We start from the raw sequence: 26,304 nt of genomic DNA, 5'->3' as shown, positions 1-26,304 counted from the left end.
ACCTCAGTGAGTCGAACATAGGTTTCGTTCCCTGTAATGAGTAAGATGCTCTCTAGGGGTATTTTTCATGATGAGACTTCCTCGTCCCAGTTCAATAAAATGTTCATAACCCTGCCTCATTTTTCATGATGGTTTCATCCTTTTTCTCAATATCACCTTGATACCAATAGGACATCTCTATTTAATCCTCTTAAGAGTGTTCTCTGATGGAACATCTTCCCTATTAAAGGATATTTAATGGGAATATTTGTGTGATGAAATTCAATTAGGTAAGTTTCTACAGAGATACACGTTTTCCAGGTGTGTAGTCAATCAATTTATTTGAACCCTCAGAAATCAAAAGCCACCAAACATGATAGGAGTAGTGACCAGGAGAGATGAAATGGGAAAGGGAGTTTGATTGTGGAGAGAAAAAGATGAGGTTATACAGGAACCAGGGATGTTGGTTGTTGGTCTTAATTCCCTAGAGAAAATCTTTTGCCTGGTCCCCAGTGGCACACCCTGTAGATGAATGAAACAGGAGAGTAGATTTAGGAGAGTGAATTCTGTGACAGCTGAGAGGGGTGAGGTCAGGTAGTAGGATTTCAGTGATTGGGTCCCAAAACTCTAACCTGCAAAATTCGACATCCATAAAATTACAGTGCTAGGTACTTGATGTCTTTGCTGAAGCAGCATTGATAGCAGGTCATTTTTACTTACAGTTAGGTGACGTTGAAGTCACTTTTTATTCACTGCTAGGACAGTCATCTGGGAACAAATAATAAGGGACAGGAATGAAATCAGTGAACATGCCGTGTCCCCAAATTTCCAAGGTTTGCTTTTTTATGTAAGGGGTTTTATAAAAAAAAACTTTATAATTCTTTATAAAAAATATGGAAGAAAACCTTTTAGGAATCCACGTGTTTGCTGACAGAACATTTACAAACCGAGGGGATGACAGATTCAGGAAAAGTACAGTCCTTTAGCAGCTTTGATGACGTGCACCATACTTTCTTCTGGAATGCCCTTCTCTCTCATCAGCTCCTTGAACTTCTCCAAGTCTTCGTCTTGAATTTTATTTCCTTTGCCTGAAAATCACCATGGATACAGCAGAATTCCCCCATTAAATATATCTGAATACAAAATTGCCCCCATAAAGGTATCTGCATACAGAATAAGATTGAATGGGCAAATCAAGCTTCACTTGGAATAATTCAAGAGCATCTCAGACAGTTCCCATTTGCCACGATGCAGAGGTCTGCTCTCTGTCTGAAGAATTCATCCCCATCCATCTCACTGACTGCACACCCTCCAGCATCAGCGGTAGGACCCCAAAGGCTCCTCAGGAGGTCCATGCATTAGAGTCAAGTGCATCACAAATATGAACCTGCATGCTCCTCTCTCAGCTTCTGAGTCTCTATTGCTGAATTCCTGCCTTGTTCTGGAGGCGATAACTAGGAAACAGGGTTCTCCCTTTCCAGAGACACAGTTGCCCTGTCACACTCATAACGAGAGACTATTTCTTCTTTCACTCAACCACAGTTCTGCCTGATAGCTTCTTTGAAACAGACACTCCTGTCCAGGGTGACAGCACACCTCCTGGTGCCCTTTTGTGGTCATTGGGGTTGAGAACTACATTCATGAGGACAAGGCACCAGAAACATGAAACAGCATGAAGATGTATTCCACCCCTTTCTGTTCCAGGGCTTAGAATGCATTGAAAGCTAACATCAAGTAAAGAGATTGCATTCAACTTGATTAAAGCCATGGCTTGAGAGAGTTGACATGGTAGAAACTTGTTTGGAGTAAAACTCTTGCTGACAGAACATTTACAAACCGAGGGGTTTTCCTTTTAACTAGTGTGACTTTTTGGAAACATCTGATGATACTCTCCTCTCCCAGCTCCTGTTTTCCCCTCCCTTCTTTGTAGATTACATTCCAGAATCCTTAGCTCAAGGAACCTAAAGACATGGGCCTTGTAAATGGAAAATGATTAGCATGTGCACATATTACATTTATGAGGGAAAATGCTGACAAGGCAAATGTTTTATGACAGTGACATTGGGAATATTCTTAGTGTGAATACAGACCAAAGAGTGCAGTCATTTTGGGGATCTTGCCTTCGTCATCCACGTTTTCATTATATCCTATCAGGGCATTTTCAGAGACGTGAATACCTTTAAATTTGTATTTACCCCCATCTGTGAGAAAGAGAAAACAGACATATTCTCAACCTGCCTTCAATATATTTAAACACCATGAGCATAGATTATCAAATGTAAGTTCAACAATCTTTTATATTTCTGTGATTCCAGCCACAGAATTGTTTTCTCTTGAGTACCAGAATCAACTTACCTTTCATAACTTTGGGTTGCTGAGTGTCTGTCCTGTACCATCAGGCAATCTTCTGAACATTTGATATGAATGATTACTTTTCCTTAGCCCCTCAGTCTTGGTTATTACTTTAAAAATGTGTAGTGGGTGTGTAGCGGCCACTACCATGTCCGTAGGTAATAAGACAATTTGTGTTGCCGGGCTGTGCAAGCATTGACTACAAAACAATTAATTCACACCCACGTGGGGGGGCTTCCCTCCACCTCTGTGGCTCTGCCATGTTTCTCTGGAGGAGAAGGAGCATTGATGGACTTTGTGTTCCCTCTAAACCCTGGGAAGGCATTCTCTTCCAGCCCTCCATAACACCTCATTGGGTTCTCTCCTCAAGGTCAGATTTTAAACTTCTGATCTGTGCCCCTGAGACCCCAGAATCCCATTTCTGCCTGGATCCCCATAGTATTCACCATTAGAATATCAGGAGTCTGCATGAGCCAAGACGAAGCAGCAGCAGAAATGGCTTCATGGTTCCCTAGCCCCACACCAGTGCCTGTGTCTTGCTCAAGCCCTCTGGGGATCCATGAGCCTGGGCTTATATGGGGAAGTTAAAATCAGACTGTAAGCCTCCTTCAGACTCACAGTTGGCCTGTATGATTGAATCATGGTTTTACAAATGAGGGTTTTTGCCATCCGTATCACTAACAGTCCTCTCTACAAAGCGAGAACAGACTCACAGACATGAAGAACAGACTTGTGGTTGCTGAGGGGGAGGGGGAGGGAGTGGGATGGATGGGGAATTTGGGGTTGGTAGATGCAAACTATGACATTGAGAATGGATAAGCAGTGCAGGCCTATTCTACAATATGGGGAACTATGTTCAATTTCCTGGGGTAGAACATGATGGAAAATAATAAGAGAAAGAGAATATGTGTATATGTATATATATGTATGACTGGGTCACTATGCTGTACAGCAGACATTGTTACGACATTGTAAATCCACTATACCTTAATTAAAAAGGGAATATGGACCTATGTCTCTGCCTATACACATGCACGACATTATATGCACACGTATTTGAATATATGTACATATATAATATATACATATATGCAAATATATACATGTTTATGAGTATATATATGAAGAATTGATTCACTTTTCTGTACAGCAGCTCTTGGCACAATATTTAAATCAACTATGTTTTATAAATAAATAATATATGAAAATTACCTCCTAATAGTGAACATTATTGATGAACATGTAGGGAAATATTTCAATGACATATTTACTGATTTCTCTTCATTGCCCAGCCAGCAGGCTATTGCTTATGTTAGCCAGGCATTAGATATCACCTTTTTGGTGTGTCTGTGCCTGCAGCATTCAGAAGTTCCTGGCCTGAGATCAGACCCAAACCACAGCAGTGACCTGAGCCAAAGCGGTGGCATCACCCCATACTTAACCCACTAGGCTCCCCGGGATCTCCTGGGAATGCATATTGACATATTTAAACTTTAATCAAATATGTACCCCTTTGTCCATTGGAAATTAGTCATGTCTTTGAGGGCTGTCCAAAAGAACGTAGAGATGTCAGTCTTAGCCAGCATCCTCATTGCTTTGACCCAAAGTTGCATGTAAGAGGCATTGTGGTTGGTGTTTGAAATCCCTATGATTTCCGTGGATTTTAAATTCATCCCGCATTCACCAAATAGATGAAGATATTCTGAGATGGTTTATAAAAAGTGCATCCTGCAGGATGCTATTCATGTGTACACTCAAGGGAGACCCTTGAGATGTTGTTTCTAAGGTTGTTTTAAATATTCTAGAAACTTTTTTGTGTACCTGACACCCTCATGAAATATCAGCTCTAGGGTCTGCCCCCCCCACAAGGAACATTTATAGTCAGAGGGGCTGTCTGAATCGTTTGATGGAGCCCTTTGTTCATGAGAGCACAATGCTTGGAAAATTGAGAGACTTCAGCCTGGTGACACCTGCAGCCTTAGTAGAACTAGAATTCCCATGTATGGGGTCTTGAAGGAAATGCAGACCGCAATTTCCACCCCCATCTACTTTTAGCTGTTAAACACTCACAGTCAACATCATCATAAGCCTTGTTGTCTGTCTTTGTTCCCTTTGTAGTTAATTCTACACATTTTCCATTCACCCTTAAAAAGAAAACATTATATTGGTTGATGTAGAACAATGAAAATTTGGCATATAAACAGAACTTTCAGTTTTTAACCCTCTCTAGACCCTGTGTAGGGATCATCTCAGTGCCTATGATAAATGGGACATTAACCAGGAAGAAATTTGTTGTCTAAGATCAAGGAACTCCCAAGGGACAGGCTGTTTTGTCTACACATCATATCTGAGCAGAAGGACTACAGCTCAATTGCAGGTTCAAAATAGGTCATGTTTGAAACCAAATAAACATTTAAAACTCAGGAATCTCAGGGAAAGAAGCAAAAAGCCTTTGCCAAAAAAGAAAACAAACAAACAAAAAAAAAACCTATTAGAAATGAAAAAGGCTTTGCTTGAAACTGGGAGGCATGGGTCTCAAGATAGACCTTAGTGGTCTCTCAGCACTCTGACAGTGTATTTTTAGATGATAGCCAAAACATGCCAAAAAATTAAAGGAAAAATGTGTTTACTTATATCAAAAAGACAAACTCCTCTTCTATCAATACATCATAGGAGAATGAAATAAGAAAGGGCACATATCTGTATACAAAGAGAATCCCACACAGAAGCATACAGAGGAAAACACCTGATATTCTTTTATGATGTATGGAAATTATTTCCCTATATGATAAGTATAGATTGTCACCTGTGTAAAAATATTCTTGAGTGACTTCATACAGATCTATCTGTGCATGTACATGAAAAACATTTATTTGACCTACACAAAAAAACCACACACTATTAAAATGGAAATAATTCAGGAAGAACCAGTTTAATTATTGACAAGACATATTGCAAAGGAATGACCACAGTGAGGTGTGTTCACTGTTAGGAGTCCTTCAAGGAAATGCACTGAAGTGATTCTGAACAGCCACGAAGTGGGAATAGTTGTGCAAGAACTACAAAGTATACACATTTTTACACATTTAAACCAAGTCCTTTCACGTGTCTTGTAAAAAGTGACTTCTTGTATATGGACACACAGAAACATTTTGAAAACCTTTTGCTGAGTGAAAGAAACAAAGGAATTGATGTAGGGGGCATCAATTCCCTGTCTGAGGTTGTAGAAGTGGTGAGACAATCAGAGGAGTTTTTACTTGAAGCTAGAAGGCAGTTAGTGGTGAGGGGAAAAAATGAGATTTGGGGCAGTGATGGGAGAATGGTATGTCATGACTGTTCAGGTGGTTAAACAGGTGTGCACATATCAGAACTCACTCAACTATGTCCTTCCCCATGGTGCATATAATTCCACATAAATACATCAAAGTTGATTTCAGGAGGGGTGGCCATATAAGTCAAATCTAGGGCCCCAAAGTATAAACAGGAAAATAATATGGTATTCTTTAAAATATTATTGGGAACAGATATGTATATCTCCTGAGAGTGTATGTGTGAGGCTATATATGTGTCTGTATAATTGAATTATGCTATCTAATATGTGAAATTTAAGATATAATCAATTCTATGTTTATATTTCTAATACACCATCTCTCCATGCATAAACCTTTTCCTACTGTTTTCTTAATATGCTTCTTTGTCACAGTATGTTATTTGTTTTGCACATTCCTCATAAAACACCTGTGCTGTCATGAACATTCCATGGATATCACTTGCTGTTATGATGACTTTAATAAATTGACTCCTGACTAAAAATCTCGGAGTCACCCTTCAGGGTAGAGCTCCCTTTTTGCCCTGCACCTGCTCACAACCTCTGAGGCTCAGTGTGAAGGCTCTCCTACAAATTCTGTGTGAAAAATTCCAGCCCCTGGTGGGGACTGTAGGGTTTAGGGCACTGGCCACTTCCTGCTGCTTTGTCCCTCTTTCCTTGAAGGGCTTGATGCCAGTGGACCTCCTGGGACTTTCCTTAGAAGCCAAGGTCCCTGAATTTCTCTGGAGGCTTATGGTGGAAATGACACAAGGTCTCCAGAGACCATTCTAAACTGTACACCTGAGGGGGTCTGGCTCCTGTGCAAAACCCAGGCATGTCCCCGCACATAGAGAAGCTGGACCTTCCTCAGGGTCAGGTATTTTTATGTGTTTTCCTTCCCTGTTATGTTACTTAGTTGACAAAAAAGTGGAAGGATACTGTATCCTCTATGTTAGCAAAATGCTGTGGACATAAACCTGGCATAGGCCATTATCACTGGTCTTCTCTTGGTTACTGGCTGTGAAAGAGTGGGTTTTCCATGCTCCTGAAAGCTAAAATCAAAATCCATCTTAGAAAGATAGATTCATCTATTTTGATGGATGCTGCCATCATCCATCAAGCGTGTCCCCTCACGTTTGCAAATCAGCCCACATTATCTGAGTGCACTGAACAAAGCAGGATTTAGAAAATCCTGTAAACAATCATGGCAAAGTTAAAACAAGGGTTTGATGTCGTTCTGAAATAGCTGACACTCTGTCACCAGATGCAAGAATCCACTCCCAACAGATCTTGGCTGATCCACCTTCTAGTTTATAGAAATAGTAAAAAGGTGTAAACCCCATGAATAGATAGAGTGGATACTCCAAACACCAACTTGTAGAAGGCAAGGAGCCAATTAATGGAGCAAGTCTGAGTTGGAGATAGATGGCTAGGCTTGTGGATGCACATAGCAAAAACCCCTAGGGACCCAGACACCCACAGAGCCAAGACCTCTTCCCAGACCTGCCCACCCCTGGTACCTGTGAGGGATCTTGCTCAGGCTGAGGTTCCTGGGCGCAAACCAGACCAAGTGCCAGACTCAGCAGCAGACTCTTCATCCGGGTGGTTCCTGTCCTTCTGGAGAAGTTGTGAGCTTCCCAGTTGTTGGAGGTTATCTGAATTCTGCCCCTCTTCATAGGACTGGTCTGTTGTCATGAGGCTTGATGAACCAATGGTTGTTAGGTTGTTAATCTAAACCTTGGTGACATTAAGTCACCTTAAAATATCCTGGTTGGCAGTGATGAGCTATTCTGGCATTTTGTCATTTTATCGATGAGATCTGATTTAGGAGAAGCTTAAGTGGATCTGAATATTTGACCTTTAGAGTCAGTGATTAGTCACAAAACATAGCAAGTATTTTAAGGACAGTAAGATTTATTTTCTTATATATCCTGAGATACGAAATGGGATAAGCAATCCAAGACACATATCCCCAATACCTGTATTATTTTCTTAATGTTGAGGTGATATGTATAAACTCTTTTTCTAGACCCAAAGATTTTCTCTCTGGTTTTACAAGTTAAAACAATTTCTTAAGATACCCATGGAAACCCTCCACTTTCTCTGGAATGATGGGTATATTATAACCTTTTTCTGCCCCACAGCAGGCTCTGTCATTTTACTTTTTGTCTTTTTTGTCTTTTCCAGGGCCGCACCCATGGCATATGGAGATTCCCAGGCTAGGAGTTGAATCAGAGCTATAGCCACCAACCTATGCCAGAGCCACAGCAACTTGGGCTCTGAGCTACAGACTCTACACCACAACTCACAGCAATGCCGGATCCTTAACCCACTGAGCAAGGCCGGGGATTGAACCCACAACTCCATGGTTCCTATTCAGATCCGTTAACCAGTGAGCCATGGTGGGAACTCCCTTTTTTTTAAACTGAGAGGACCACCCATGAACATGCCTGGTACCTTCATGTAAGAAGGCATATCATCTGTTCATTTTATTCCTCCATTCCCCAAACATCTTTTAGACCTAATCTGTAATAGACTATGTACTCATTGGCTCCGTTGTTTCTCCAGGCAAGCAAGAAAGCATGGTATTAGTTCCCCCTATTTTTAATAGTTGGAAGGAGAAAACAAACAAATTTCCCCTTTCTGTATCTCTGGTTATTTTCAAAGACATTGAAACAGCCAACAAACCTCTTGTTTGTATTTTTTAATGAAAGTTTTATTCAATTTCTTTTTCTTTTCTAGTCATTTGTCTAATAAATACCCTAAAATATATATTGTGTTCTTAGTGTGAAATAAAGAAACATGAACCTCTTAAGAATTCCAACTCAACCAAGTGAAAACATCCAGAGTGCTGAGTCAGGATTTGATGCTCGAGGGTCATCTCCAAGCCTCAGGATCATTCTCTGTGTTGGATGTCACATCTTTGAGAAGAGGGTGGCTTAAGGGGTTCTGCAGCCTCCATCTTCAGTGGACCCCAGCTTCATACCCTAGAGGACCAGAAAGACTATCTTTTTTACATTCTCTTTTAGCCCCCAAATCCTTTTTTCTCTTTTCTCCATATATTCCTCTGTGTATTGTCTTATCTAATCTTCTGCTGTGAAGTATATATGACTGGAATTTTGATGTCTCATAATACCCTGGAAGTTTTTCTCTCTTAGGTCCTTGATTCAGCAAACTTTGAACAGGGCTATGATCCCACATGACACCTCTTAGCTTCCTGTCATCACCGCCTCCATCATTATATAACTTCATCATTCCAGGTTTTGCTCTTGGAGTCCTACCAACATGTTTTGCCCTGGGGATGTGTGCTAAGATCATTCCATGTTTGGAAGACTTTTCCAGCTGCCCATCCAGGGAAGCTAAACAGTAGTTACTCTAAGAGATGGTGGTGACCGTTTGGCTTTGCTGCTTATTAATCTTGTGAGAGCCAAAGGAAGTCACACAAGGTTAATTCCAACTCTTTCATTTATCCTGATGATCAAAATGCAGGTTATAATATAGCAAAAATGGGACATGCCCACAGAAACTTTATTCTTACATCCTGCCCCAAAATAATGCCAAGCTATCCTGTGTACCTTTTCAGTGGTACTTCCTTCTCCAAGTTATCCAGGATTCTAAAACTATGAAGTCTGTCTCCCAGGTTGTAAATTTCAGTATCCTTTTTCTGTTTTATCTGCATTTTTTTTTTTGGATATCTTAGGTTCCACAACTCCCATCTCCATTGTGCATGGAAGATTTATCACCTGATCACCACACACACCCTGTTCCCCCAAGGATTCCTGGCCAAGGTTCCAATGCACTTAGACTGTCAATTGGGTAGTTAACCACAAGCAAACTTTTTCAGACCACATCCTTGTTCCTTGAGCCTAGAACCCTGTCTTTCTAACCAGCACCCCAGGACACATCACTGCTTCTTCTGTCACAGCACAATTTTCAGCAGCAAGGGTTAAAGCCCTCTTTCAAAGCCTGCCCTGTTTTAAGGGTCCCCTAGGATTCCTTGTATACATTGCTCTGTTCTTACCCAGAAGTTTTGCTTTGAATGGATCTGGGTAGGCTTTCTGTGACTCTTTGTAGGGGACTGGTTCTCAGCCAGGAGCTGCTGTGTCCACAGGAGACATGTTAGGCATGTATGGTGACATGTCTGATTGTCCCAGTGGGAAAAGTGGTTGTGTACACATTGCACCTGATGGACAGAGATACAGCCTACTGCTCAACATCCTCCAACATGCAGGATAGCCTCTCACACAGACGGTTATCTGGTCATGTGTCAGGGATGGGGACTCTGAGAATTTTAGTTCCCATGTGAGAACACTCTCCTGTGACAGGGCATGACTTGTCAACCCCCCCTGTCATCCACAAATCCCCACAGTTCATGCCTTTCCTAATTCTTCTGCAACCACTGCACCTCTCGCATGCTCTGATCCGGCCAGCCACATTGGATTTATGCTGACCCAGATGGTTTCAACTTACTTCTCCCCAAAGTGTAGCAACCCCCCACATTCCATATCCCCATCGCCTTCCAGCTTTTTTTAAATTTGCTTTTTAAATTTTTTTCTTAAGGTATAGTTGATTTACAATGTTGTGTCAATTTCTACTGTACAGCAAAGTGACCCAGTCATAAATATTTCTCAACACTTTTTCTCATATTATCTTCCATCATGTTCTATCCCAAGAATGGCTAGAGTTCCCTCTGTTACAGAGCAAGACCTCATTGCTTCTCCATTCTACATGTCAGAGTTTGCATCTTCCAAACACAAACTCCTCTGCTATCCATTCCTTCCCCCCACCCCTGGCAACCACAAGTCTCTTCTGCATGGCTGTGAGTCTGTTTCTGTTTTGTACATAGGATCATGTGTGCTACAGATGAGACTCCACATATAAGTGATCTTATATGGTATTTGGCTTTCTCTGACTTACTTCACTTAGTATGAGAATCTCTTGTTCCATCGATATTGCTACAAATGAATTCAAACTATTTCATTCTTTTTTTTTTTTGGCTGAGAAGCATTTCATTGTATATACGAACCACATCTTAAATGAATGCATTTGTCATTTGACATTGAGTGTCATGTAGCCATGTACGTTCATTACATCTCTATTGACCATAGCCAAGACAGGCAAAGAATCCTAATATCTATTTTATGATCATTTTTTTTCTTCATATAGGTAGTCATCTTCCACTAAAGAGTAACTTCTGCAATGTCATAGTCTCTGGAGTTCAGAGTTGGCTTCATCTCCAGTACCTAGAACTGGTTAATGAATGCCTCTGTGTGTTTCCCTGCTGAGACCAGCTCAGCAGGTTGGGGCTGAAGAATGGGTGCTGTGAAACTTAAGGAAAAGAGTTAACACAAAATGAGACACAGAGACATTGATCTTAAGTAAAGGTGGGAACCAGGGATCTCAAGGTCTCAGGGACCAAGAGCGCAGCCTCAAGAAACCTCACTGCTTTTATGGTGCTTTTGAGGATTAGGTCAAGTGAGGAGGGGGTTGTAGGTGCAGGATATAGGTTTTTTTAAGTTATTTTGAAAGTCACATAGCTGGTTGCATTAAGCTTTTATTCTGACCTTTAGACATTTAACAATCATCAGCATTGAGAAAGCTTGGTGTCAGCTATCTATGCATAGCATTCTAGAGAATCACCACTGTGCTCCTGCAGATGGCATGCCTATCTGCAGCAACCCAGTGTGCCTAGGTTTGTACCCAGGTTCTCCTTGCTAATGCAAATCCTGCTAACAACCCCTCATAAACATCTTTGGGCCATGAGGCTCATCTTCCTCTTATTCTTTAGAGGACATATCACGCTTGTGCCAACAGCATGCCTATCTGCACAGGTCCCGTGTGCCTAGACCAATGCATTATGTCCTTATTCAGCTGACCCTATGAATAACTTATACCTTTAGGTCTTTGTTCTTAAGCTTAAGTCATTTACCAGCACTGCAACTGTTTTTCAAGCAGGAATGTGGGGTAATGTAAGGCAGGACAAGATGGGAGTTTTCAGCAGAGAGGCTGAGAAAATACTGTAGAAACATGTCTCATGACATTTACCTAGGGAATTAGACTCTTGATGTTAAAATTTGGGAAACCTGTAAATAACAGGAGCTTTTCTTGGTGGAAAAAACTAAACAAACACCAAAGGACCTGATAAGAACCAGAATTGAAATCCATGTCCAAGTGTCATCCAGTTATACTCACTGGAGTATGACTTAAGTTGAAGGGGTCCTGGTCAGCACTGCCCATTTAGGCAAAGGAGCAAGGCTGTGGAAGACTGGAGTGCCCTGACCCAGTTGTATTTAGAAGGAAGAGTCACCCATCCAGGATCCCCCACTCAGGGACAAATTGCATCTGCATTATGTGAAGAAACACAGAGATGGTCATGGCAGGTTCAAGAACACCAATGGGAAGGTTGCATGAGGAAAGTTCTCACATAGAAGCAGATGAACACAGAAGAGGGATTCTTCTGTTAGTGAATTAGGTAGGTTGTACCTTTCAGCAGAACTTCCATGGGTGCCTCCGTCAATCTGATGCAGAAAAGGATCACCATTTTCCCATTAAATATGCTGGCTTTGCAAAGATGTTTTGTGGCACAAAGCCCAAGGGAACCACCAATAAACAGTGAAATGTGTATAAGAGACCATCTCTGCTCTCATCATGCCTGTTCTCAGTAGTTCTGAACAGCTTGGACCTTCCTTTAAGCCCAGGCTTGTCACTGGGAACCCCTGAATCCTATCCAGGTGGTGAGGAGTAGACGGTAAAATAAAAGAATCTTGTTGGATTTCATAACCTCCTTAATCCTTCTGGACTTCTGGAAATGTTTATCCTTGAAGATTGCCATGGACAGGAATAAATAGGATTTCCTCCCAACGTCAGAGAAGGCAGCTTCCAGAAAGAAAGGCTCCATTGTCTCTTGTGACTCTTGACCTTGGGTTCTGTGTGTTCCTCCCCTGGTATTGATCCATTGGCATCTGTCTGCTCTTTGATTTAATTGCAGTGTGTGTGTTTGTCTTCCTAAATGATGGATACCTTTCCTGTGGTGCCATTACAGTCAGTCAGGATCTGGGCATAGCTCTTGATCAAAATGTTTATTATCAATGAAATAGGAATTGGATTTTCCCACACCCTCATGGTGCCGTAATTTTGGGTGCTTGTTAGCTAATGCTGGGTTGGAAACGCAAGCCAGCCTCAAGAATGATCATTCCCATTCCAGCCCTTCTCATGGTTTATGCATTCAATGAAAGATTTCATTTTCTGTGTAACATCTTCATTTTTCCTTTAGCTTACAGGAAAGTACTAGAAAAGAAGTTTAGCACAGTGTGCTCTCAACTGTGACCTATGTATGCATTTGAAAGAACATCTCTCCTATAAGATTTTACTACCCCACTGTTTGGCCTGAATTCATGAAATACACATTTAGAACTGACAAGAGCCTCAGCCTCAAGCTTTGGCAGGAAACAGACCAACTCAGTTCATGATTCTGGAGTTGTCTCCCAGGCAAAGGAGGCAGAAAACAAACAAGCTAACAAGTTATTACCAAATAAATCATGTGTTCCTACGTTCTAGGGTGGATAAAACGGCAAGGGAGGGACTTGGAGTGTGGTCGGGTTTAATTTCTGAAAGAGACAGTCTTTCCATAGGGAAGGGTTTTGAGTGAAGTTCTGAGCATGGTTAGAAGAGTGTGCTGATTGTGGATCTGTGAGAAGAACATGCTGGGATGTGAAAATGGAAACTATAAAGGTGTTTCCTGTACTCTCTATAAAATAGATAACCAGAAGTGACTCCTGGGAAGTAGTATGTTGGTTATATATTTTATTTTTTAAAATGATTTTTATTTATTTTTCCATGCAGCTGATTTAGTGTTCTGTCCATTTTCTATTGTACAGCAAAGTGACCCAGTCACACATACATATATACATTCTTTTTCTCACGTTACCCTCATCATGCTCCAATACAAGTGACTAGATATAGTTCCCAGTGCTATACAACAGGATCTCATTAATCTGGAAAAATGGATGTGTAAGTACATATAGCTGAATCACTCTGCTGTACCCATGAAAATCACACAACATTGCTAATCAACTCTACTTCAATTTTTCTTAAAAAAGGAAATAAAATAACCAAAGGTGTCTTGAAAGTTTGTCTAGGTTGGTTGTAGCCATCAAAATTCTTGAAGTGCATTCACTTTGATAAGGCTTGTCCATTTATAGCAATAATGAAGTAACTGAGCCCTATGAAAGTCATTCACTTGTTTGTTTGTAGTGTTGAAACACTTAGCCATAAATTTAACAGTCTGGTAGCTATGACCCATTCACAGTGGAAAATGTAAGAAATTAAATTCATAAATGAGATCTATATAAATAACACAACCTGTAAAAATATTAGTACTCGAAATAAACAGAACTGTGATTTTCTTCATGTCTTATCATGCACATGTTAAAAAAGACTGCTCTCCAATATTTTAGTATGTTTGTGCATTAAGGAATGAGCATGTGTATGGATAATGTAGAATTTAAACACATCCGTGCAAAGTACTTAAATCTTCCAAGACGATTCATCAGCAAATTAAGATGGAAAACATGTTAATATGAATTCCATGACATAGCACCTCACACCAGTCAGAATGGCCATCAAGTCCACAAATAACAAATGCTGGAGGGGTGTGGAGAAAAGGGAACCTCCTGCACTGTTGGTGGGAATGTAAGCTGGTACAACCACTACAGAGAACAGAATGGAGGTACCTCAGAAAACTATACCTAGAACTACCATATGACCCAGCCATCCCACTCTTGGGCATATATCCAGACAAAACTTTCCTTAAAAAAGACACATGCACCCACATGTTCATTGCAGCACTCTTCACAATAGCCAAGACATGGAAAGAACCCAAGTGTCCATCAACAGATGATTGGATTAGAAAGATGTGGTATATATGGAATATATACCACACAATGGAATACTACTCAGTCAAGAAAAAGAACAGAATAATGCCCTTTGCAGCAACATGGATGGAACTAGAGACTCTCATCCTTAGTCAAGTAAGTCAGAAAGAGAAAGACAAATATCATATGATATCACTTATATCTGGAGTCTCATATATGGCACAAAGGAGCCTTTCTACAGAAATGAAAATCATGGACTTGGAGAAGAGATGTGTGGTTGCCTAGGGGGAGGGGGAGGGATGGGGATGGATTGGGAGTGTGTGGTTAATGGATGCAGATTATTGCCTCTGGAATGGATTAGCAATTAGATCCTGCTGTGTAGCACTGGGAACTATGTCTAACCAGTTATGATGGAGCATAACAATGTAATAAAAAAGAATATATACATGTATGTATAAATGGGTCACCATGCTGTTCAGTAGGAAAAAAAATAATGTGTTCGGGAAATTAAATAAATAAAATTTAAAAATGTATTCCTATGATTAGGTATCTAAAAATGTCTTTCTCAAAGTTTATGCTACTTCACGTGTTCAATAATTTTACGTCTTCTTGACTTGCAACTTTGTGAAACATTCTATTCAATTGAATAGAAAAAGGACAGTAGAAATTTTCTCTTGCATCGTGTGTCAGGTTTAGTAACAAACCTTTCAAGAAATATGGACATTTCATTACCTGTGTTCATTTCATTAGCCTAAATTGTATTTTTCACATACTAGGCTCTTTATCTGTTGGATTTGTGGTAAGAATTTGCTTTTTCTTATTAATATTCATGCAACAAAGAACAAGGAGTCACACACCTCTATGTATATATAATTGCCTATAATTTTTCACAGTGCTGAACTTGTTTATGCCAGGTCCTGACCTTTAATATTCCTTAAGAGGTTGACGCCCTGGGTGTCTAATCATTTCCCCTGGGTTATATCCACACACTCAAGCCAACATTTTCAGACACCCTGTATAGAGCAGAGTCAGAACTCCATGTGCATGCAGTCTTTTGCACAAAGCAGGAGAGTTTAAACATCGTCCTTGATATTTCTAATACATCCAGTTAAAACCATAATCATCTTCATTACTGATGCCTTGAACAGCTGTCACAGCTGACAGCTGTACCTCTTTTGAAGGTAACGATGCTGGGGTAGGTAGAAGATTTCCTGTGAAAAAATATCACTGAGGATGAGTTTTCTTCTCCCAGGAACTGGACCAGATCTGTGAACTTTGGCCCTCTGTTTGGAATATGTTCTGAATCTAGGGAGCTTGGATACTTGAATGGTAAATCCTTGGGCACCATGGGGAGCTGATGGGAATGCCCTGCACATTATGATAGGAAAGGTCACTTCTTGGAAATACTGGTATCTGAAGCTCTTTGGAGCATGAGAGGATAGAACACCACCTGTCAATTTTGTGAGCTGTGTATTATGCAATTTTGTGAGCTGTGTGTTACCACTTCCCAACTGATGTCTCTGTCTTCTTGTTCCTCCACGCTCTAAGTAGAGTTCATAGTACTATGGATTGAACAAGTCTCAACTGTGTCCATTTTTGATTATTAATGATCCAGTGGTTAAGAAAGGTTAGTACTTCAGCTCAAATTCAGCAGTGTGGGTGCTGTCTGAATAGGCATATCTCCCACAACTATGGCACATGGCATCTGACACTTCATGTCTATATCCCAAAGATTTGAGCACACTTCTTTTTCCCCCTGTAATGAATAAGATGCTCACTAGGGGCTTTTTTCTTAAGCAGCCTTGGAACTTCCATATGCCAGTGAGGCCCTAAGAAGGAAAAAAGCAAAAATAAATAAATAAAAAATAATATAAAATACAGAAATAGGGGATTTTCTGCAAAGACACATATGTGGCGTGTATGTATTAAACACATTTATTGCAATCATCAGAAATCAAGTATCACCAAACAGGCTACGAAGATTGACCAGGAGAGATGAAATGGGAATTGGAGTACGTTGACAAAGAGAGAAGGAGGATGCTTTGCAGGAACCAGGGATGCTTATTTTTGCTCTTGATTCTATGGAGCAGATCATATTCCTGATTCTCAGTGTCACCCCCTATAGGTGAAAGAAACAGGATGGTAGGTTTAGTTGACTGTGTGATGGCTGACAGGTATGAGCTCAGGTAGCAGGACATGCAAGGGTCCAGGAGCTGTCAGTTCACCTACTGGACAAACTCCGAGTGGACCTTATTCTCCATACCTGTGATGAGGAGGGATACATTGGATTCTTTCCAGGGAAGTAGCTGTGTCAGGACCTTGGCTACTGACAATACCATACTGCGAGTTTCAGGATTTCAGGATGCTAGATCCTGGGGTGATTGACCTTAAAAATGATTGTGTGATCTGTGATGGGGTTACATTGTTCTCCTCTAATTCCAAAGGTTTTGTCCTTTCTGGATTCAAGGTTATATTCACCTGGAAGCTAGTCTTACTGATCACTTTCTTTTCCTCCATTTCTTCCCATAGCAAAAAAAAAAAGAAAAGAAAGAAAGAAAAAGAAAAGGCACATTGTAGCATAGATCAATGTCATTTGTTGAGGCTCTATTGTGTCAGAAATTTTAAAGTTTCTACGGTTCTGAAGGGGTTCTGGATAACAAACCCATGTTTCTGTGGAAATGGTGAGTTCTCTAGAAGCCCAATTCTCCCAGAGTAGGGAAGTGCATGGACAACCATCAGGTAAGGACTGAATGGGAAACTAACTCATTGCCACCAACTGCTGTCCAGCTGATTCTCTCTGAGGTCTGTCCTCTGAGTGATTCCTGTAGGATAATACTTTCTCACCTAAACTGCTCAGCAATAGTCAGTCCACCAGACTGCAATTTAATATGTCTTGAGATCGGGAAATAGTGTCATGGAAAATTCTCTAGTGATGGATGTTAAGTTTTGGGATAAATATCATTACCAAAAAGAAGGTCACCTGTGCAGTCCCCCTATGTCCTAATTGATGGATTTGCAGGAGCAGCATTGATAACAGGTCAGTTTCTTACCATTGGTGATGTTGAAGTCTCTTTTCAATCACTGCTTAGGACAGTCATCTGGGGAGAAAATGAAAAGGGTAAGAATGAAACAACCCCCGAATATGACTGTTTCCACGTTTTCTCTTTTTAAGTAGGGGATTGTATAAAGGATGATGTATGGAAGGAGACATTGAAAATCAATCAGTTTTTTTGCTGTTAGAATATGTACAGATTGGGTGATTGATATATCCAAGAAAACGTATAGTTCCTTTACCGGTTTCAGCCACATTCACTATATTTCCTTCTGAAATCCCCTTCTCTCTCGTCACTTCCTTGAACTTCTTAAAATCTTCATCTTTAGCTTTATTTCCTTTGCCAGAAAAATCACCATACATGCAGCAGAAATGTATCTGTTAGCACTCCTCAAAATGTATCAGTACAGGATTGAAAGAAGTGCATGTGGAATTCATGTCTTCATGTGGTACAATGTAACAGATAGTCTCAGATAGTTTACTTTGGTGAATGTCTCAGATGTCAGCTTCCTCAACTGAGGTGCATGAGAGGAATTCAACCCAGCCCAACTCTGAACCTGGGCACCGTCCCCTCCTCAGCAGGTGGCGCTGTCAGCAGCTCCATGAATGAACTGGGGACCCAACCCATCTCAGACAGTGAATCTACTGCATCTTGTGCAACTGCCTGGATGCTCTCCCTGACATTCGCACCTTGTTCTGGACCCCAAAATCTGGATACATGAGTCTTCCCTTCCAGACACATATGCACTGTTAGCGACCTTGTGATCAGAGAAAATTTATCCTTTCCTTAAACCACTGTTCTGGGAGTTCCCATTGTAACTCAGTGGGTTATGAACCCAAAGAGTATCCATGAGGATGTAGGTTTGATCCCTGGCCTTGCTCATGGGCTGAAGGATCAAAAGTTGCTGCCAGCTTCAGTGTAGGTCACAGATGGGGCTCAGATTCTGTGTTGCTGTGGCTGTGATGTAGGCCGGCTGCTGTAGCTCCGATTTGACACCTAGTCTGGGGACCTCCATGTTCTGCAGGTGCAGCCCTAAAATGCAAAACAGAAAAAAAAAGACATAAAAACAAACCACAGTTCTTCCCAGTAATTTTTAAAAAAATGGTTTATGATCAATAAGGCAATATTTCTTTTTCCTCTCAGGGCCCTTTGAGGTTATTATGGGCTTGATATTTCAAAGTTTATAAGGACTCTCATGGAAAGGATTAAACAGGTTCCCTTTAAAAGCTTTGGTTCTGGGAGTTCCTGTTTTGGCTCAGTGGTACTGAACCCAATCTGTTTCGATGAAAACACAGTTTTGAGCCCAGGCCTCGCTCAATGTGTTCGAGGACCCAACATTGCCATGAGCTGTGGTGTAGGTTGCAGATGCAGCTCAGATTCCAAGTTGCTGGTGCTGCAATGTAGGCTGGCAGCTACGGCTTCAATGTGACCCCTGATGTGGGAACTTCCATATGCTGCAGGTACGGCCCTAGTTAATAAAATAAAAGCTTCAGTTCTAAGGCTTTCGACCTCCACATTCCTTGCTTGGAAATTAGTGGATCTCTTAAAAAGCTCTTTCTAATAAAACCCAATTACTAAAAATGTTTCATTTGAACAAATGGTCTATGATTTAAAGTGTCTCATAATTTCGCTCCCCACTAGATCTTAGGTTCATCATTTTATTCGTAAATTATATTCCAGCATCCTTAACTCATTGCATATAATGACCTGGATCTGGTACATCAATAATGATGGTACCTGCTGGTTTGGTTTTTTGACACTGGAATGATTCCACGGCAATACCAGCGGGAGTCTTGGGAGGATGAACACATAGCCAGCAGTCCAGTGATTATGCTTTTCTTGCCTTTTTCATCCACATTGATTTTATATACTATCATGGAATTTTGGGACAACCGAACAATGTGTAACTCATTTGTACCTGCATCTGTAAGAGAGAGAGAATTTTCATGCATTTGGACCCAGGTTAAATTATTTATTGTAGATAAGCTTCATCATGGAGAATATAGCCTTTTGGCAACAACAGTTCTTGTATTGATCCCTGTCTCCATCTGTGGGTACAGGGAATGCTCCAGCTGCTTATGACAGAAAGGAAGCAGGGAAATGGTACCAGATACAGCAATGACAAAAAAGTTACTGTTTAATGGGTGGAGAAACAGGTCAGGCATATATGTAAGAAATGGGGTTCTTTCCAGGACCACTGTGCTATTGCTTACGTCAGGGAAGGGTCGGAACCACAGGTTGATGTGTTTAAAATTTAATCCCATATGTACCCTGTGGTCCTTTAAAAATGACAGTGTTGTGTATGCCATTATAAATAACTTAGGTCTCTCATCTTAAGCAACATCCCCATTGCTTTGATCAGAAGCTGCGTTTCTGTGGAATGTGCTTTGTGTTTGAAATTACTGTGGTTCCTTTGATTTTCAACGGATCCATTATACATTGAATAGATAAAGGGGTGCTAGACTCTTTTCCAAAAAGTCCATCCCAACAATGACATTGATATGTAAACCCCAAAATAGACCTTGGGGCCTTAGTTCCCACGGTTGTTTTCAATTACCTAGAGGGACATGTACCTGAGACCCTCCTGAAAGATCAGTTGTAGGCACCCCCACGGAGGATCACTCAGCGTCAGGAGAGACCTTCTGAGTTGTGGGATGTATTCCTTTGATCATGACCACAAAGTGCTTTGAAAATTGAGGGATGGGTGCCTTGCGACCCCTGCACGTTTAGTAGAACTAGAATTCCCATGTATGGGGTCTTGAAAGAAATGGAGACCAAGGTTTCCACCCTCGTCTGCTCGTACCAGTAAAACCTCATACTCACAGTCAGTTTTGTAAACGTTAGGTGCTATCTTTCTTCCCTGAACAAATACTTTTGTGCCGTTTCCATTCATCTTGGAAAACAAAACATCATCCCATGGATAAAAATAATTCAAGTTGGACATATATTAGGATTTCATTTCTTTTCCTCTCTTGAGATCCTGAGTACCCATGACCAGTGGGACCCCTCAGTACCTATGAGCAGTGGGATGGTAATGAGAAGAAATAGGTTTTCTAGACCAAGTAACTAACAGGTGGCAAGGATGCCTCATTTAGCCTTCAAATCTGAGCAGAAGTTGCATGACAAACTGCAGATACAAACCTGGTCAATTTTGAAATCCCACAGACATGAAAAAAATCTAGAATGGTAGGAAAGAAGAAGAAAAGGAACAGCCTTGGATTTAGTCATTTTTTATTGGAATCATTTTATTTGAAATTAATTTCATATAGTAAGAAATTTCATTTTTGAGTATTCTGTGCAGCACTATACATAACACTTTACACATATTAACTCATGTAATCTTCCTATTAATACCCCATGATGTAGGTTCTGTTTTACTAAGTCCATTTTATAGACAAAAAAATCAAGACACAGGTAGGTACCGTGACGTAGCCTAAAGTTAGTCTGCTGAATGGTACAGCCTGAGTGTTTATGTCCAAGGATTATTGTCCATTGGAGTAATTTTAATTGAATGGCTTATTTCAATAAATTATCAGGTCCGGTCTGTAAAAAACTAAAGGAGGATAAAGGGAGGGATCAGACTACATAAATTACATTTAAAGTAGGTTCTGTAGTGACTATATATATAGCCTTGCAGATAAACATGACCATTTCACATCACAATTTATTAATGTATAGCATCGTCTTTTTCCTTTTTTCAGTTCTACTTGAAGAATACAAATGCTAAATAAAAGTAAAATTTCTTCTATACCCAGTAATAGACCTGATGTTTCTGAGCAGCCACCAAAAGAAGAGGCATTCCTATTATCTCTTTCAGACGTGCAGCCCCAGTGCTGACTCCTGAGGAGCTAATCACTTAGGGAACTTATTCACCTTGGTCTGTCTTTGCTTTCCTTTTGTGAGGACTTAGATGAGGGAAACTCTGGGTAGTAGGCGTTGATATATCACACAGGAATTTTGAAGATCTAATTGCATAGAATCATGACTGTGCATTTGACAGCATCAATATTATTGAACCTGTTAATGTATACTCTCTTGCTGTCCCTAGCTCAGAAACATTTGTTCTGATAACACATATTCTTTCTTTACACATTTTTAAAATTTTTTAAATTTTTAAATTTTGTCATTTTCTAGGGCTGCACCTGTGGCACATGGAGGTTCCCAGGTGAAGGGTCTAATTGGAGCTGTAGCCTACTCCAGAGCCACAGTAACACTGGATCCAAGCTGTGTCTGTGACCTACACCACAGTTCATGGCAATGCCGGATCCTTAACCCACTGAGCAGGGCGAGGGATCGAACCCGCAACCTCATGTTTCCTTGTCAGATTTCTTAACCACTGAGCCATGGTGGTAACTCCTCTTTCTTTACACATTTTATTTCTTTCTGCTTGGCAATAGTCTTTTTAAAAATTAGTAATTGATTTAGTCATTTTTTGAACCTGAGAGGCTTAGCTCTCAAGACAGACTTTAGTGATTTCAGAACCCTGGCCAGGTATCCTTAGCTGTTATGATAGCCAAAAAGTGCAAACATCTTTTTCAAATGTGTTTATCAAAAGCAAGTTCTTCTTGTATAAAAACAGCTTCAGAAGATTTAACACTGAAAGGCACACTTATGTATACATTCAAACATACAAAGTATATATTATATAGTAAAATAAAAGCAAATAAATTATTATTATATGTAGGTCACTTATATAAAAAAGTACTTTGGAAGTTCCCATCTTGGTGTGGTGGAAACTAATCTGACTGGCAACCAGGAGGTTGTAGGTTGTGGTGTAGGTCATAGATGTGACTCGATCTGGCATTGCTGTGGCTGTGGCATTGGCCGCAGCAATAGCTCTGATTCGACCCCTAGCATGGGAAACTCCATGATCAGTGGGTGTGGCCCTAAAAAGACCAAAGACAAAAAAAAAAAAAGAACATACTTTGTGTTTGCTTATGTCTTCTTTTCCCTTTTTACTCCCAATTTACTTTTCTATTTTATTTTTTCCCACTGTATAGCAAGGGGATCAAGTTATTCTTACATGTATACATTTTTTCCCCCACTCTTTGTTCTGTTGCAATATGAGTATCTAGACATAGTTCTCAATGCTACTCAGCAGGATTTCCTTGTAAATCTATTCTAAGTTGTATCTGCTAACCCCAAGCTCCCAATCTCTCCCACTCCCTACCTCTCCTGTCAGGCAGCCACAAGTCTATTCTCCAAGTCCATGATTTTCTTTTCTGTGGAAAGGTTCATTTGTGCTGGATATTAGATTCCAGTTATAAGTGATACCATATGGTATTTGTCTTTGTCTTTCTGGCTCATTTCACTCAGGATGAGATTCTCTAGTTCCATCCATGTTGCTGCAAATGGCACTATGTCATTCTTTTTTATGGCTGAGTAGTATTCCATTGTGTATATATACACCACATCTTCTGAATCCAATCATCCGTTGATGGACATTTAGGTTGTTTCCATGTCCTGGCTATTCTGACTAGTGCTGCAATGAACATGCAGGTGCACGTGTCTCTTTTAAGTAGAGTTTTGTCCGGATAGATGCCCAAGAGTGGGATTGCGGGGTCATATGGAAGTTCTATGTATAGGTTTCTAAGGTATCTCCAAACTGTTCTCCATAGTGGCTGTACCAGTTGACATTCCCACCAGCAGTGCAGGAGGGTTCCCTTTTCTCCACAACCCCTCCAGCCCTTGTTATTTGTGGATTTATTAATGATGGCCATTCTGACTGGTGTGAGGTGGTATCTCATGGTATTTTTGATTTGCATTTCTCTTATAATCAGCGATGTTGAGCATTTTTTCATGTGTTTGCTGGCCATCTGTATATCTTCCTTGGAGAAATGTCTATTCAGGTCGTTTGCCCATTTTTCCATTGGTTGATTATCTTTTTTGCTGTTTAGTTGTATAAGTTGCTTATATATTCTGAAGATTATGCCCTTGTCCATTGCATCATTTGAAACTATTTTCTCCCATTCTGTCAGTTGTCTTCTTGTTTTCTTTTGGGTTTCCTTTGCTGTGCAAAAGCTGGTCAGTTTGATGAGGTCCCATGGGTTTATTTTTGCTCTAATTTCTATTGCTTTGGGAGACTGCCCTGAGAAAATATTCATGATGTTGATGTCAGAGAGTGTTTTGCCTATGTTTTCTTCTAGGAGTTTGATGGCGTCTTGTCTTATATTTAAGTCTTTCAGCCCTTTTGAGTTTATTTTTGTGCATGGTGTGAGGGTGTGTTCTAATTTCATTGCTTTGCATGCAGCTGTCCATGTTTCCCAGCAATGCTTGCTGAATAGACTTTCTTTTTCCCATTTGATGTTCTTGCCTCCCTTGTCAAAAAATCAGTCACATTTATGTATACCAGCAATGAAACATTAGAAAAGGAATACAAAAATACAATACCTTTTGAAATTGTACCACCAAAAATCAAATACCTCGGAATACACCTGCCCAAGGAGGTAAATAAAGGTCTTATATGCTGAGAACTATAAAACTTTAATCAAAGAAATAAAAGAAGATATAAAGAAATGGAAAGATATTCCATGTTCATGGATTGGAAAAATCAATATTGTAAAAATGGCCGTACTACCCAAAGCAATCTACAGATTCAATGCAATCCCTATCAAATTACCCATGACATTTTTCACAGAACTAGAACAAACAATCCAAAAATTTATATGGAACAACAAAAGACCCAGAATTGTTTATGTCTTTCTGTGCATGTAGATATTGACAAAAAAAGAACTAGTCACTTTAGAAGGAACATGATAGAGGATAATGTGAGAAAACATGTGTATATATGTGTTTGTGTGTTTATGAGAGAGAGAGACTGGGTCACTTTGCTGTACAGTAGAGAATTGATAGAACACTGTAAATCAAGTATAATGGAAAAAATAAAAATCATTTAAAAAGGAGGAAAAAGAAAATAAGCATATTTTGCTCTATGAAAAATGAACAGGGAACTAATATTAAAAGGTGAAAAAAATCCATGAAGAATTGGATAAACTCTTGAACAGACACATTGCAGAAGAAAAGCCACAGTGAACTATGTCCACTGTTATTAGTCCTGAGGGAACTGCATCAAATTCTCTCACAACAACAACAAAAATGGGAATAAAAGAATTGTCCAGTGACTAGAAAATGTTCTAATTTTATATATACAAGAAAACTCTCTTTGCTTGGCTGTGTAAATAGTGACTGTTTGTATGTGCAGACCCAGAAACATTTGTAAACCTGTTTTGTGCAAGAAGCAGAGGGTATAATTCCATTGTCTGAAGTTCTGGAAGGGGCGATAAAGATCAGATCATTTATTACCTGTGGCATGATGGGTTGAGGTTTGATCCGGAAGAAAAATAGGATATTTGTTTGCAGTGATGGAAGAATTTTATATCTTGATGATAGAGGTGGTGAAGCCAGGTGTACACATGTCAAAACCCTTTGAACTACGCCCTTCACAAAAGTGCATGGAATCATGTGAAAATACCAGAATGTTGATTACAGAAAGCACGGCCGCATGAAAAGCCAGGCAACATTGTGTACATAAAAAATGTTGCAAATGGCGAAAAGGAAGATAGGATGGCACTGAGCAGGGCCAGGGATCAAACCCGCAACCCCATGGTTCCTAATTGGCTTTGCTAACCACTGCCCCACGATGGGAACTCCAGATATTTTTCAAAATGAATAAATAAATAAATAAATAAACATGGGTGAGTCACCCATCACCTGCTCCCAGACTCTGAGGTGCAGTGTGAAGCCTCTCCTACCAATTCTCCATGAAAAAATTCCAGCCCCAGGTTGGCACAGCAGTGTTTAGGGTATTGACCTCCTCCTGCTGCTTTGTCCCTCTTTCCTTAAATGGCTTGAGGCCATAGCTCTTGTGGGACTTTCTCTGTAAGCCAAGGCACCTGGCGTTCTCTGGAAGCTTATGATGAACATGACTCAAGGTCTCTGGAGACCCTTCTAAGCTGTACAACTCAGGGAGGCAGACTCCTGTGCAAAACCCAGGCATTTCACATGGAAACCAGACCCTCCCCCAGGGTTGGGGATTTCTATGTGTTTTCCTACCCTGTTATTTTTACTTACTTGACAAAAAATTTAAATATTATGTTGTCCTTTTTACTGTCAAAATAAATGCTATGGAAATAAATCTTGAATGGGCCCTTCTCACTGATCTTCTCTTGGTTACTGGATGCACCACAAAGTGTTCTCCATTCTCCTGAAATCTAAAAACAAAATAAACTTCAGTCCACTCCTTTTGATTTTTCTCCATCTTTGCTCATTTACTTTCCTTCACTTTTACTTCAAGAGAAGCTAACTTAATTGAACAAAGCCCTATTTATGAAATAATGTACCAACTCAAGAGAAAGGCAACACAGGGAATTGAGCTATTTCTGAGGTAGCTTGCATTCAGTTATCAAAGGGAAGACGGCCCCCTGCAAGGCAGTTCTTTGGCTGCTGTAAACTCTCTTTTGCACAAACAATAGAAATGTATGATATCTAATGAATAGACAGTACCCCAAATATAGAGACAGTATAAATTGAGTATTCATGGGGCATTTTGGAATTGGAATTGATGGCTAGGTATATGGGTATCCATAACCTAACCCCTATGTGAACACACACACTCACTCACAAGACCTGCTACAAAATATCCCATCCCTGGTACCTGTGAGGGATATTGTTCAGGTTGAGGTTCCTGGGAATAAACCAGACCAAGCACCAGACTCAGCAGCACAACCTTCATCCTGTTGCC

General features: G+C 40.3%; 1 protein-coding gene across 1 annotated transcript; it reads right to left on the bottom strand.

Moving 5' to 3' along the window:
- Window positions 1-724: 724 nt before the first annotated feature.
- On the bottom strand, window positions 725-26,295 carry LOC146394340 (odorant-binding protein-like). Its single transcript, XM_085009128.1, has 6 exons — window positions 26,218-26,295; window positions 25,635-25,774; window positions 4,402-4,475; window positions 2,070-2,180; window positions 971-1,067; window positions 725-752 (listed from the first exon to the last, which is right to left on the bottom strand). The coding sequence occupies exons 1-6, from the start codon at window positions 26,293-26,295 to the stop codon at window positions 725-727; spliced, it is 528 nt and encodes a 175-aa protein (XP_084865254.1).
- Window positions 26,296-26,304: the final 9 nt, after the last annotated feature.

This window comes from Sus scrofa, chromosome Y, assembly GCF_054392235.1.
Source record: "Sus scrofa isolate SSC_HxYL_T2T_F1_AM1 chromosome Y, Sscrofa_HxYL_maternal_Yorkshire_Landrace_v2.0, whole genome shotgun sequence".
Lineage (NCBI taxonomy): Eukaryota > Metazoa > Chordata > Mammalia > Artiodactyla > Suidae > Sus > Sus scrofa.
The sequence above is the reverse complement of the archived record's forward strand: the minus strand, read 5'-3'. Positions and strand labels throughout refer to the sequence as shown.